Source organism: Geospiza fortis, unplaced genomic scaffold (assembly GCF_000277835.1).
Source record: "Geospiza fortis unplaced genomic scaffold, GeoFor_1.0 scaffold54, whole genome shotgun sequence".
Classification (NCBI taxonomy): Eukaryota; Metazoa; Chordata; class Aves; order Passeriformes; family Thraupidae; genus Geospiza; species Geospiza fortis.
The window spans coordinates 6,306,412-6,320,301 of NW_005054301.1; the positions used below are offsets into that span (position 1 = coordinate 6,306,412).

General features: G+C 49.6%; 1 protein-coding gene across 1 annotated transcript in view; it reads left to right on the forward strand.

The window, feature by feature from the left end:
* Positions 1-7,079: 7,079 nt before the first annotated feature.
* The window catches only part of LTBP2 (latent transforming growth factor beta binding protein 2), a gene marked incomplete at its 5' end in the record, with an annotated part of 62,660 nt that continues 55,849 nt past the window's right edge, over positions 7,080-13,890 (forward strand). The window contains 2 exons of the mRNA XM_031065478.1: positions 7,080-7,152; positions 12,784-13,030. Coding sequence (XP_030921338.1) covers positions 7,080-7,152; positions 12,784-13,030 — 320 coding nt within the window. The remainder of the gene's footprint in view (positions 7,153-12,783; positions 13,031-13,890) is intronic.

Genomic DNA, 13,890 nt, shown 5'->3' on the forward strand with positions numbered 1-13,890 from the left:
GGGGGGGCCTCCTTCCGGCTCCAGCCTCTGGCTGCAGCCCTGAGGAGGTGGAGGGGATATCGTATGGCGGAGCCAGCTGCTCCATCGTGAGGGGAGCCTGCCGTTTGTGCAGGGCTGATGGACTCCTCAGCCCGGGGCCCCTTCCTCGGCCGCTCGCCCGCTGCTCCCCCGTGGCTGATGCCCTCGGAGATCAGCTCCTTTGCCACTTGGGCAGGGCTGCCAAACCATCGCGCTGGAGTTTGACCAGCCCGTGTGGTACTGTGTGTGTCTGCTCTTACGTGAGCCTTGCTAGGGGGACTGTGGGGGCAGGCTCTGGGTTACAGCCCTCTGGCATGGGCAGAAATGTCTTCTTCTAACATCTGGTGGGGAGCTTCGCTAGAATACAAAAGGTCTGTCTCTGGGTTTTCTCTCTCCCATACTCATCTCCTTGTAAAGTTTAGAGACAGAAATGTTTTCTGTGCCACTCTGTGTGCTTTCCTTCAACACATCCACAGAAGCACCAAGTTCACTCTACTTCTATTATGTTTGATACATAAAGTATCACTAGCAGCTAGGCATATAGGTTCTGAGCTTACCCAGCTCATTATCTTGGCTTGTCAGCCACCCAGAGACGGAGTCTTGGGAAGATTCACTTCTGCTCAGTCAGATTTGGAAACATTTTTGGGCTCAGAAAGATTTTATCCTTTCTGCAGTTGGAATGTTGTCAGTGTTGCTTTGGGATCATGTAGCAGTTTGGTTGAATTGGAGTCATCTGATACCCAGCATGTTTGTTTTCAGACTGCAGCTGCCTCTGGTGACAACAGCTGGCCTGTGCTGCTGTCAGGAGCTGAGGGCAGCCCCAAGGTTCACACTGTGCTCGGAAGAACCCTGAACCTTTTTGCAAGTAGCTTTCATCCCTTAATCCAGAGTGTAAACAGGGACGCTTGGTCCAGCACTTACACAGTTTACCTGTTATTATCTATATCTGAGTGTGCCACTGCCTCCAAGCTCAAAGTAAGGAAGAGCTGTGTCCTAGTGCTGTGTTTCTCATGCAGGCTCTGCTGCACTTTCTGCCTCTGCTCTGCACTGGAAGATCAAAGCTGGGGATACAGAGCTTTCTGCAGTCCCCAAGAGCTTCAGTTCTGCAAAGTCTCTGTAATGGCTTTCTGTCTGTTCTGGACTCCAAAGCATCACTTTGAAGCTTCTCTATAACTTACTGTCTTTGGAGCTTAAGAGGAAGCCTAGCTGAAACAACTGTCCATGAGTAACCTCATGGTGCTGCTCCTCATGGAAAGCTAGCTGCTGCTGCTGCCTCCAGCCACTCTGGGAGCCTCTGCCCTTCCACCTCATCCATCTTCTTACACCCCTTGCTGCACTAGACACATTTTCATCCAGGAAACTCAGGGCCCCTAGAAAACTTCAGTTTGTGATGTTTCATTTTTTGCCAGGTGGGATATTTTCTGTTTTGTTATTTACACTGAACTCCTGCTAGTCTCTGGTATGACAACCTTCATTTTCCCTTACTCAGGTAACTTGGCAGGCACACTAAACCCTAGTACTATTTATTTATACAATTATTTTGGCTAAAAATCACAACTCCTGCATGTGTTGCCTTTCCAGATTCCCAAGTGAGAGCTCTCTGCTGGTACCTTCAGGGGCCCTGCAGAGTTCTGTGGTTGAAAAAACACTTTTATTGGCACTCTGTGTTTTTCTAGATAATTATTTTCTCACCTTGTCTGATAGCTTCATACCCAAGGTTGAGTTTCTTTCCTGGGGACTCTTTGGATGCCATCCTGCTCAGTCTCTCTCTGACCTCTCTGACCTTTTTGCAGGTGTGACTTGTACAAACAATTTCATGAACGCATCCAACTTCAAGACTTGCAAGAGCTGGGTTTTAGTATTTTTCCCAAAAGATTCACTGTGAGGTGACTTTTGATATCCCTACAAACATCACAGAAATTTACTGACTTCTGACACTGAGTGAAGAAAACAGTCCAGCCCTGAAAACAACACTGCTTTGCTCTGCTCAGCTTAGCATCCCAGTTTCTCCAGCTCCCCTGACTAGAAGGATTTTCCTCTTGAGTGTTGTGGGGTAGGGTAGCAGTGACACATACCAGCTGTGACTGTATCTGTGTGCTGGATGCATCCCGAATTTGGGCTGGCCAGTCCTGCTGTGAGGACACTGTGGGCACCTCCCTCTACATCAGTGTCCCTTGGGATGTGTCCCCTCTTGTTCTTCTGCCCCATGGCTGGGAGGGTGGGTCACAGTGATGAGGAAGGTGGATAATGGGAGAGTAATCTGGGGAAGCCTCTAGTTCTGGTACCTGCCTGGACACTTTCAAGGGGCATGTGAAGCTTCCCAGGTAGCAGGCAGAGAGTCCCAGACTCATTCTTTCTCCCTCCCATTTTCTTTTTGGGCATTCTACACCCCAGTCCACATTTTATTGCTGTTGTAGACACCATCTGTGGCTGTGTAATCCTGCTTTACCCAGGCTTTGTGGCATATAGGTTCTTGCTGCAATGTGTTTATAGGATTGCTCAGGAGTGGAGGCAGTTAAATGCTGGTGTGGACTTGGCAGAGAGTTTTCAGTGACTCATCGATGCCAACAGCCTTTTGCTAATGTTCTTCACTGGGTCTGACTGCAAATATTTCATAGGCATTTGGATGAAGTTCACTTTCCTGCAGTAGAAAGGCAGACCTGATGATCTAATGGTCCCTCTGGCCTCCTGTGAGGATGCTGTACATTATCTGAATGGAGTCAGCATATCTGGCAGCACAGAGTTCTGTGTGAAGCTGAAAGATGATGCATAGATTGCTATTAAAATAAGAGGTGGAAAAAAGGCTTCTGAATGCTTCAGAAACAGCATGTGATCATTGCTGTAAAAGCCATGATCTTACTACTGTTTTCTTGTTTTCCTTCCCCCTGCTGCCTGTTATGGTTGCTTGGTCTTGTTTAAGATAACACTGCAAGATCTTGCAGGCTGTTCCCATCCTGGGTACCTCTGCAGCCTGAGTCTGATCCTGTTGGTGGCCTCTGGCTGCAGCAGCAAAGGAGGGGATGAGGGAGTGGCTTGCAGCAGCTCCTTTGCTCAAGTCCAAGGCTGTGCCAGTGCATCCAGTCAGGGCTATGAATGGTTCTTCTGAGCACAGGGAGGCTTCATGGCACTGGCTTCAGCTCTGTGGGGAGTTTCAAGGAGCTGTCTCTCCCAGAAAATGAGCAAGTGGGTGAATAGTGCTTGGGAGCTCCTGTACACCAAGCTCAACATGCCAGGGATTGTACCTGGGCATGGCCTCAGGGTGTACCTGGTACTTGAGGCAGAGGCTGGGGTGTGGATCCAGTGCCCCACTCTGCATTTTCCCAGAAAAGTACTGAGTTGTGCCTTAGGGCTTTCTCTGGTACTGTGGCTGTTTAGCTGTCTGAGCTATTCAGTGCCCTTTCTCTTCAAAAAGGGGGAACTGGCTATTGGAAATGGTCTCTGTCTGCTTTGGTCTGAGCTGGACTGGGAACTATTTTGGAAGGTGCTAAGTAGCCCATGAGCCCTGAAGCAGCACAGTGTTACAAGAAATCAGGCTCCGTGCCTTTGAATGTTCTCAGCAATGTTTCATTTTGCAGGATATGTGCTAGTTGACCTGACCCTTAGGAAGGCAAATACATTATTAAAATCTTCCACTGGTAAGGAGACAGAGATAGGAAATACTGATTGTTTGCTGCAGGCTTGTTTTGGCATCAGTGTTAGGGCTGGGATGAGGGCATCCCATGGAATGTGACCAATATGAGGTTCAGTGGAGCTTCAGTTTGCAAGACCCATGTGAGGACATGTCCTCCCTTCTGCTTTGACAGTTGAGTTTCTTTCCACCTGGGAGAGCTGCTGACCCCTCCACATGCCCATTCATCCTCTGGTCCCCGTGCAGCCCAGGCTGCCCTGGATGAGGGTGTGAGCCATGCTCCCATTTCCTTTCTGCTCTGCTTCCTGTTCCAAGGAGTGGGCGAGCAGGAGAAAACCTGCTCAGGCAGCTGCTGAATGCTTCAAAGTTCTGATCCTGGCTCTGGCTTGTGCCATTGTTAGGTCTCCAGGGGCTCGGTGTGTCACTCACAGCACCCTGCAGCTCCTCTTGCCGGGCAGTTCTGCCCGATGCCTTGGAAGTGCTTGTTCCCTGTGCCATGAGGGGTGACCAGAGGCTGCTCAGTGTCTGCAGGTAGCTCCTCAGGAGACACCCCCATTGTGGTGACACCAGACCTGGAGGGACCCTGCCACTTGTTTGTTCTCCAGAAGCAGCACTGGATGGAGTGGCCAAGGGCTGGGCTTGCCCCACAGGGGCCTCGTGCTTGAGCCACATCTTTGCCTGAAGTGTCTGTGGTGTCATGTGCAGCAGGACAAATGGATGTGGAAGCCACCACTCTCTCTCAAGCACCATCCCACAATGTTGTAAACATGCCATGCTCCTTAAATTTAATGGGATTAATTCTGAATTCTTTGCAAGGCAGTGCAAACCCCATGGTGTTCAAACCAGGCAAATGACAACAAAATACTTGAAGTAGAACCAGAAGTGCTCAAGAATGGGTCCCATGCAGCAAAGCTCCCATAGCTATTTTCTTGCAGCTGATACTCTTGCTTACCTGTGCCTCATGCTCTGTGAGGTCCTGCTCACTAGGCTTTCATCAGAAAATAGCTGTGGTTCTTCTCTACTCTCCAGTGCTACCTACATGTTGTTCCTTCCAGCTGCTCATTTCCAGCGTAGGAGATCCTCCCTGCCTCCATCTGTTCCCATTCTCTCATCCAAGACCTTATGGTAGGAAGGAACATTTCCATCCAGGAAATGTTCTGCCCCTGAGGGCCCCCCTGCCAGGCTGTCCTCCCTCCAGGAGCATTGCCCTGGTTGGTGCTGGCATCAACACCAACCCCTTCCCCTGGGGCTGGCAGCTCATGTCTGGGGTTGGCAGTGACACAGAGTGGCTCTGTTCAGGAGAGATTTGTGCTGAACCCAACAGGGGTTTCATGACTCCAGGAGTGGCCTTGTCTGCTCAGGCTTGGGCCCCTGTCTATTTGAGCCTTGGACCTTTTTTCCTATGACTGCTGGCTTGGTGTTGGCATTGAGAGCAGCTATTTTGCCCACAAGAAACATGATTTTCTGGATAAGTTGAGGTGGGAAAGGGCAAGGGCTTTGCTCACTGAAGAGACTGAATATGACTTATGAGGTGTGTTTCACCTGTGCCAAAGGAAGAATGGGAGCTGTGACGGTCTAAGCAAAGCTGCTTATGTTGCTGCTTGGAGTAGAGTCCCTCTCAGGACCTTAATTATCCAAAGACCTGCTCCAGCTCAATAGTTTTCTCTTTTTGCTGATCAGGACACTTGAAAATGTTTAAGGCTTTGTGAGCTCTTATGCAGTAAATAAAGGAAGGGTTGTTTTTTTTTTAATGGATGCTTTCTGAGGATGTCTTAAGGAAGAGACTCATACATCTCTTTGAGTTGACAGACAAAATGCTGGAAGTTGGTGGTTTTGCCCAGCCAGAGTAGATATGAGTTTGTGTTAGAATTACTTTGGCTTGTTCTGCTTGCAGGAAGTTGCACCAAGGGAATTTAAGTGCTTTCTCCCTATAAAAGTCTGCCCGGATTAATACAACATTAATCCTGAAGGACTAGGTAACACTTTTAGATGATGTGTCTTCTCAGACCACTTCCCTTTCCCACATGGAGCAATTGTACCTCTGCAGGCAGCTTCATTTGGGAACACCAGAACAATCCTTGGCATACCTGCCACCCACTGTCCTTGGCTCTCCTAAAATGTGAGCCCCACAGCTCGAGCCCTGGCACTTCTGGAGTCCCATCTCAGGCCATGTGGATGCAGGAGTCAGGAGGATGCCAGTTTAGAGCAGGATCTTCCTCTGACCCTGCTGTGTTCATGTTAAAGTCAACCCAGAAGACAAATGTGCATGTTTCTGTGGTTCCTGTAAATTCTGTCAGCAGCTCTGACTGCCTTGTCCAGCATTAGAAATAAACCATACTTTCCACTTCTTTCCCAGAGGATTTCCAGAGCTTTCTGGCTATTTCTAAGTTTCTATCTTTTGACAACTGTTCTTTCTCATCTACCTCAACATGCAAAGGTTACCTATTTCTAAAATCTTCCCTCCATGATGATTAATTCTCTTGGAGAGCACCCTGGAACTTGTTATTCCTTCTCATTATAGACACTTAAATATGATGTGACCAGAGGAAGCAGCATTAGCTGCCTGTTTGGGCATTGCAGAGCACCCCTGAGATGCCCAGCACTGTCTGTGATAGCTGTGTGTTGACAGCCATCCCTACCTGAAAACAGACAAGAAAGGAGAGGTGGGGATGATGTCATTTATGTAAGGGCAGTCAAAAAGTAACTGCAGCTAAATCCTGGATTCAACACTCATGGAAATGATTTCAGCATCTTGGAATTAGTGTAGCTCTGTGCACATCAGGTGGACACAAATTTCATAGCACCAGAGAGTCCTCAGTGCCCTGGTTCACTGCACTAGAGACAGATCACAAAGGCAGGACTGGGGTGCTTGCAAAGGGAGAGCAAGCTGGGGAGCATCCCAGAGTGTGGCTTCTGACATGCCATCCCTGCCAGGGCAGGGCTGGGCGATGAACAGCAGCAGGCAGCAGCAGTTAGGTGGAGAATGAAGTGTTCTCCTTGGCTGGAGCAGCTCAGGACATTGGCAGGGGCAAGATACTATGACCAAAGTTGAAATTGGGCCCAATTTACACCCCAATACCATGAAGAACCATGAGATCTTTAATGATCTGTGGCTGCTGGCCTCCAATTGCTCTCAGGAGGAAAATGGTTCCTCTGAGTACTGTGCCAGGAATCCAGTAAAATGCCAGTTCAAAAGGGAGCTCCTCTCTCAGGGATAGCTCACACTGCAGCATTCACAATCCTTGGGGGTTTCTTTTCCAAACACTTAAACAACTCAGCCCTTGTCCCATTGGTTTTGATCTCAGCTGCTGGTCCATCTGGAAGGAAATATCAGATGCTGCAGGAAATAATTTTGTGGGTGACTCAGAGGTGATGGCTGCAGCAAGACCTCAGCTTCCCCCTCTCCTAACCACACTGCTTTGTCTCTCTGCTTAGGCCAAACGTCTGTGGCAGACAGTGTTGCCCAGGATGGACCACAGCTCCAGGCACAAACCGCTGCATCAAACGTGAGTATGACAGTCTCAGCCAGTGCAAGTCTGAGAATGCACCTCTAAAAAGTGCTTGAATACTTCTGTGACCCCACACACTCCCCATGCACTGTGCCAGGGCAGGAGATAAATCCTGGGGTCTGTGGAGGCAGTTCCAAAGCCTTGCTGTGGGAATGCCAGGCTATAGGTCAGCTCTTCCTGTCTGCCAGCAAAGCTGGAGTAGAGTAATTATGGTTTTATTTCATTATTGTTATTAGTGTCCATCCATGGCAGGATCTTGTTGGGGCAGGGCATTGCAGGGCCAATTTATGGTGCGCGCTAGCCATGTGTGAGTTTTGAGCCTTGGGCTCCCACTTGTCCTGCTTGGAGCCAAGACGGGTCTGTGAGAGTTCCAGCAGCTGGGAACTGGCAGACTGGGGCAGTGCTCATGTGGGTGAGCATTGCTGATGCTGAGTGGGGAATCAGGGCTGCAAATTATCTGAGTGCTATTAACAAAAGCAATTAATGGGTTTGGCACAAGGGCTGGGATGGGTGGGGCTGGAGCCTGGGGTGCCTAAGATGGCAGTGAGGCGCAGGGAGCTCCTGCAGTGCAAAACTGCCTGGCCAGGACCCTCCTGCCTACCCATAGAGGAAGCATGAAGTGCTCTGCTCACCCAGGCAGCCCTGGTACGGCCCTGTGGGCTGTGGCCATTGTGGGCTCCCTGGTACAGCCCTGGAAGAGAAGATGTTTGGGTAAGCACCAGTGCATTGCCCACCAGAGACAAGTGAGCTGCCGCCTCCATCCTCAATAGCTCCTCAGCTCTGACCAGCCCCTGTGTGACCCCTGTCCCTGAACAGCAGGACTGCGCCAGCAGCTCATCCGTGGGCTTTGCCAGGCCCTGCTGGCCCCGGGCACCTGCCCGGTCCCGGGGAGGTGCAGGGCTGCCTGTGGCTCCCTGTCAGCTCTGGGGGCAGGAGCGCAGGCCGGGGGGAACGCCCAGCCCAGAACAGCGACAGCATCTGCCTTTACTGTGGTGGCAGCAGCAGCTGCCCAGATGTGAGGCAGGGAAGGAGGCTCAGCTTTGTTTGCCGCGGGATCTCACGGCCGTGCTGGGGTGAGTGCATTAGCGATCCTGTTTGGGAGCAGGGGGCCAAGGGCTGACTCACCTCCCTTCTCCCTCTCCCCCACGCGACAGAAGCCAAACGGTAGAGAGCGTGCTGTGCTGCCAGACAGTGTCTGTAAACACAGCGCGGGCCAGCCGTGGCAGCATCTTTCTCTCATTAGGGATTTTGGTAGGAGCAGTGGGTCTGGGCTTGCAGCCACGCAGGCTGCCTGGTGATTGCTCAGGTGCTGAGCCCTTGTTCCCAAGGATTCATTAAAAGGACAGTGTCAACATGATCAGGCCTGACAGTGTCCCCATGACCAGGGACGGGAAAGCTCAGCCAGGACTTCGGTGGAGACTGGTGGTGTGTAAACATAATTTAATTCCCAGCTACCTCCTTCCCTGAGCTTTTCTGCTGGACTTCAAGCTGCTGGAGACATACAGCTGATTTTAAAGCTGCCAAGGCAAGCTGGACAGCCCATCCCCATTAAGTTTCTGCACTGTAATGCTGTTTAATGTCTATTCCCATGGTCTTTGATATGTGGCACATCAAGGAAGTCAGTGGGGTAGAAATGCAGCCAGAGAGAACCTCTTAAGAGTGATGAAACATGTAAGAATTAGTATTCAGGTGTTGGACAGATACTTGGTTTTCAAGGATTTGAGCCTTGAGGTACAGGACAGAGGACATGTCAAATTGTTGCCATAATCTACTTCCTCTCACCTACCAAGGGCGGTGGTTTCTTCCTCACCCATGCTTTTGTAGGCACATTATTCTTTCAGTATCCCTGCATATGACTTAACTCTAGCCTTAGGGAAGTGTCTCTCTGTATGTTTCAGATTTGAGAACCAAAGTTGCAGTGAGGACTTGTAGAATTTTCAGACAGTCTGTGACTGGGAAGATAAAAAGAGAAAATATCTTTCCCTGGAACAACAGCATCTCCTGGGAAAGTGGAAATGAGCTAAGGGAGTTTAGGAGGAAGACCTTGCCTATTTGCAGATATCCCTGTGACCTCTGCCCGCAGGCTGCCAGGTGATCCCATTGAGCTGCATACAGGGGCTGTATGCCGTGAGGCTCCAGAGGTCCTCTCACAGAAGGGGCCTTTAGGGATAGTGAGCTGCATCTGAATGTAGGCCTGAAGGGTTCAACCTCCTGCCTGTTTAACTTTGTTCTGGAGTGAGACTCTGGCCATTATGTTCTTAGTTTGGTGGAGAAGAAACCTGTATGCACAAGTAGCCAGATGCCCCCTTGCACTGCCCACATTTTCGGGGCTGCAGTGGCTGCAGCGTACACTTGTCAGTAATTTAGCTGCTGCCTATTAGCTCATCATGCTCAGCCTCCCCATGTTAGTTTATCAGCCTCCACTTTCATCAGCATTATTCATGATGGTTCTTTGCTGCTTCCAGAGATATTATCCTAGGCTGGGAATGCAGCATGAGCTTTTTTCCTGACGTGAATATTTTCAAGTTTAAAAGAAACATTTTTAATCAGTGTGTCAGGAAGGACTAAATAAACTAATGCACTTTCCAATCTTCTACAGATGGTCTTGCAGTTAAGATGGTGAATAAAGGTGCAGGGATTCCAAGCTGAGTCTCTGGCTCTGCTGTGGCCTCACAGCGTGACTTCAGACAGTCCCATTAGCATCCCTGGGGCTTTTCCACATCTGCAAAATGACATTCACATGCCTCTTCATTTGTTTTTCTTCTGAGCGGTGGCTATAGGGTTTTTTGAACCCTGGCTGTTCGTCACTGAAGTTGTGTTTTCTCTCTGTTATTCCTGCATTGCTGTTGGGCTACCTCCCTGTCACTCTGCACAGATCTCACTTGTGGTAAACTGTCCATCCCTTCTGGATGTGCTCCCACAGTCAGAGCTATAAGTTAGAACTGAGCTTAGGTACATAACTTTTCCATGAGAGAGTGGACTGAATAACCCCAGTGGTACAAGTCCTTCAGCACCTTCTCAGTTTTCCTATGGAGACCCTAGCTGATGGACAGGTTCCCCTTTATTTTAAATGGAACTGCACAGGAGCTGCTTACAGTAAAGATCTACATCACTCTCCTAGATGAAAAGCATGAGCAGAGCTTCAGGGACTCAGTTATTGAATGTTACCTTGCATGTCATTGCTCAACCCTGGGCCAGGTGTGCCTGCAGAGCAAAGCAAGGCTGAACTTGGTGGCATTCCCCTCTGGCAGGCCTGGCTGGGTGGTCAGAGTCATGCCACAGTCATCCCTGCTGTGTGACCTTGCTGGGAAAGCTTACCTCATGCACTAAAGACTAGACTTGATCTGTGAGGGCACTGCTAGATGTTCTTGAACAAACTACATTTTCTAGTAGTGATACTTCAGCAGTGCTCCAAGTCTTATTCTTTTATTAAGAGTTTTGAGATGACTATTTTTGTTTCCCCTAATCCCCAGCTCCTGGAAGAGGTGATTACGTGAGACTCCAGTGAGAAGACACGAGTGCCTGTCATCTTTAGAGAAACTGTTTATAGTACCCCAAGCTGGGGAGCAACACCTCAAAGTAACCCCTGAGGTCAGAAAACAGAAAGCAAAGAGAAAGATTTCAAATATATACGTGTATTTTAACCATCTTGTTTCTTCTGCTAATGTTATGGTTTGGGGGGCCTGACTGGTGATTTCACACACTTGTAACTGGCAGTGCTGCCACTGACTGATCTGCTCTCCTTATATTGCATAGCTGAACTGGGTGAAAACCAACAAATTTTAAAGCTCTTTCAGCTTCTCCCTGAGTCTGTAAAGGCAACTAGGAAGGGGATTAATCCTAGAGCTGAAATATTTCAGCTAGGGCAGCTCCCCATTCATCCTGCTTGAAGAGACCAGAAGACTAATCCCATTCCCTTCTTCCTCTTCTCTATGTAAACTGCCTTAGGGGCTTTTTAGAGTGCCTGGTCACTTATCAGACAGTCTAAGGTGACTCTGTTGGTGGGAGAGGTTGTGAGAACTGCTGTGGTTCCAGGTCCCAGCATCGTGGCTCTGCAGTATTTCAGCATGTGAAGTGGTTGTTTTCAATGGCAGGCTTCCTGGGCTGATGGCCTTTGTTAAAAAGCAGGCATTTATTGGGAGATAACAGTAGGGACTGGCAGCTTATTTAAATCACAGCTGAGTTTTGTATTATAAATTACATCAACTTCTGGAGTGCCAGACTTCCCAGAGACGCTTAATTCCTGCCTGACTAGGACCTTGTCCCTGTTCCAGGGACTGCAGTGTTGGCTGATTTATTTTACTGGGAGATTTCATCAAAACCTCTGGCTTTAACCTATACAGCCTTACGTGACTTGGGGTCTCCTTCTCCTTGAGATCTTCCTCTCTTCCTGAGTGTTAACATGGTAATAAACGTCACATGAAGCATTCCAGTGAACATATCCTTGATCTAGTTAGGAAAAGCTGATGGCAGGCTAGTTTTGGGATGAGGGAAAAGTTGTGGGGGCTATGCTGCTGTGAAAGGAATTCAAGTGTTGCATAAGGACTTCTCTCACTTGATGACAGCAGGATGATGTGTGGATGGCACACAAGGAACGAGCTGTCTGTATGTTTGTTGTCCAGAAGCAGTGTTTCTCACAGGCACAACTGTATCTCACAGGAGTGGAGAGCACAGCCAGAAGGGGAGGGACATGCTCTTGAAAACCCTGCAGCTGTGTGCAAAGGTGGTGAGATGCCCCTGCAGTCTCCCTGGGGCAATCCTGGGAGAGGCGGTGGCTTCATGGGTTGAAACCCATTCACAGGGTTTCCATGTGGCTGGAGTTTAGTGTTCACCTTGTGTTGTTCAGCAAGGTTTTATTACCCTTTGACCAGCTGGCACCTTCTTTCTTTGAAGGACAACACTGTTTTCCAGTGCCTTTTCAATTACCCTTGCTCAGAACAATGAGCCCAGTTCTACTGAAGCAATCTGTGGATTCCTGGCTGCTGCTGCCTGGGTCATAAACCCAATTTGGCATCTGTTGACTTGGGAAGTGTTAGGGTCCTGTGTATAATTAATAGCACTTTCCTCCCGGGGCGCAAACTGAAGCTGATGTGTTGTAATTAGGAACACACAGGCTCAGAGGTTGATTTAGGCATAAGGTTAATGAACTGTAAGTCCCCATAGCAGTGGAGGAATTTGGGTGACTCCAAAATCAGCTGTGGAAGGAAAGCTGGAAAGCACTGAAGGGGACAGGCCAGGGACACTGTGCAAATCAGACCCCAAAACAGACTAAAGGTAACATGCAATCCCTTGCTTTGTGAATTAGGACCTATTCCTGTCTAGAGCACTCTGGACAGGAATAGGTAATGCGGGCAATGCTGGCAGCCATGTGCTCTCTGAACAGGCCATGCTGCTCATTTCTGAACTTTCTGAAATGAGCCTTGCTGGAGAAGAGCTCTGCAGAGACCAGTGTGGAGAATAGAGGTGACCTTGTGTTAGGGGCTGACAGCAGTTGTAACACCAAGGCTGTGCAGGTCACCTGCCTGTAGAGATGAGATGGGACTGTCCCGGTTGTGCTGCCCCAGCTGGGTGTCACCACCATGGGGCTCAAGTCCTGTGTCCACTAACTGCCTTTCTGTGTCTCCTCAGCTGTCTGCGACCCGCCATGCCAGAACAAGGGCTCCTGCAGCCGCCCCCAGGTCTGTACCTGTCGCTCAGGCTTCCAGGGCTCCCGCTGTGAAGAAGTTGTTCCTGAGCAGGAGTACCACCCGCCTGGTGCCGCTGCTGCTGCCTTCCAGCCCCCCACAGGCTCCCTCCGGAGGAGGACCAGCACAATAGGGCGGGATGCCTCCCCGCACGGGGCTCAGGCGCCCATCCCACGGCACGTCCCAGCTGTGTAAGTCTAACCTGAGTCCCGGCATCATGCTCTGCCCAGCCCTCAGGCAAATAACACCTTGGTCAGCTGGGCCACAGCCTCTGCTTCAGGAGACCAGGCAACTTGGCTCTTGATGAACACTCCTCCATAAGCTGTGGTAGCTGACATAAGGGGCTCAGGTCCTGCTGTCCCTCCAAGGGACTCAGTTTGTTTCCAGCACTTTGTCACAGTTCCCTGGCTACACAGGAATGAGACGGGCTAATGATGATCCCGTGAGGAAGGAGAACTGTGAAGGTCATCAGTTTGCCCTTGTCCTGTTGGTGAATAGGCTTCATGGTAGCAGCAGGGTGGACAGAGGAGTAGTGGGTAAATCTCTTTCCCAAGAGGATATGTTTAGAGCAATATATCCAGGTAGTATCCACAGAAGAGAACATCTGAGGTGTGCTTGTAGGTGCTGGTATTAGCAAAACCATGACCCTCAGAGATGTCTCCTGGCAGACTCTAGCAATTATTGAGCCATTTATTCTGTATTTCTGAGTAATTTTGCTTTGGTTTGGGTCATTTTGGTACTCAGGAGGATGCCTGCATATTGGGTACAGAAGCAAAGGTGTCGCTGCTGGAGCTCAGAGGTCCATGCAGGAGGGAGTGTGAGGAGTGTGTTAAGCTCAGGATGACAACTGTGGCATCATCTGGTCTTTTCAGAGAGGAAGGACCTAGTGCTTCAGTGCACCTGCCTCAGATCAATGCTGAGATGCTCCTGTACCTGAGCTGCCACTGCTTCACAAAACTTTGTGTTTTGTGACATCCTGCTGGAGCTGTAGCTGTTTTTACTGAATGAGGCAGTAAACATGGCAGAGGTGTCTTTTCCTAATAAGCACTGC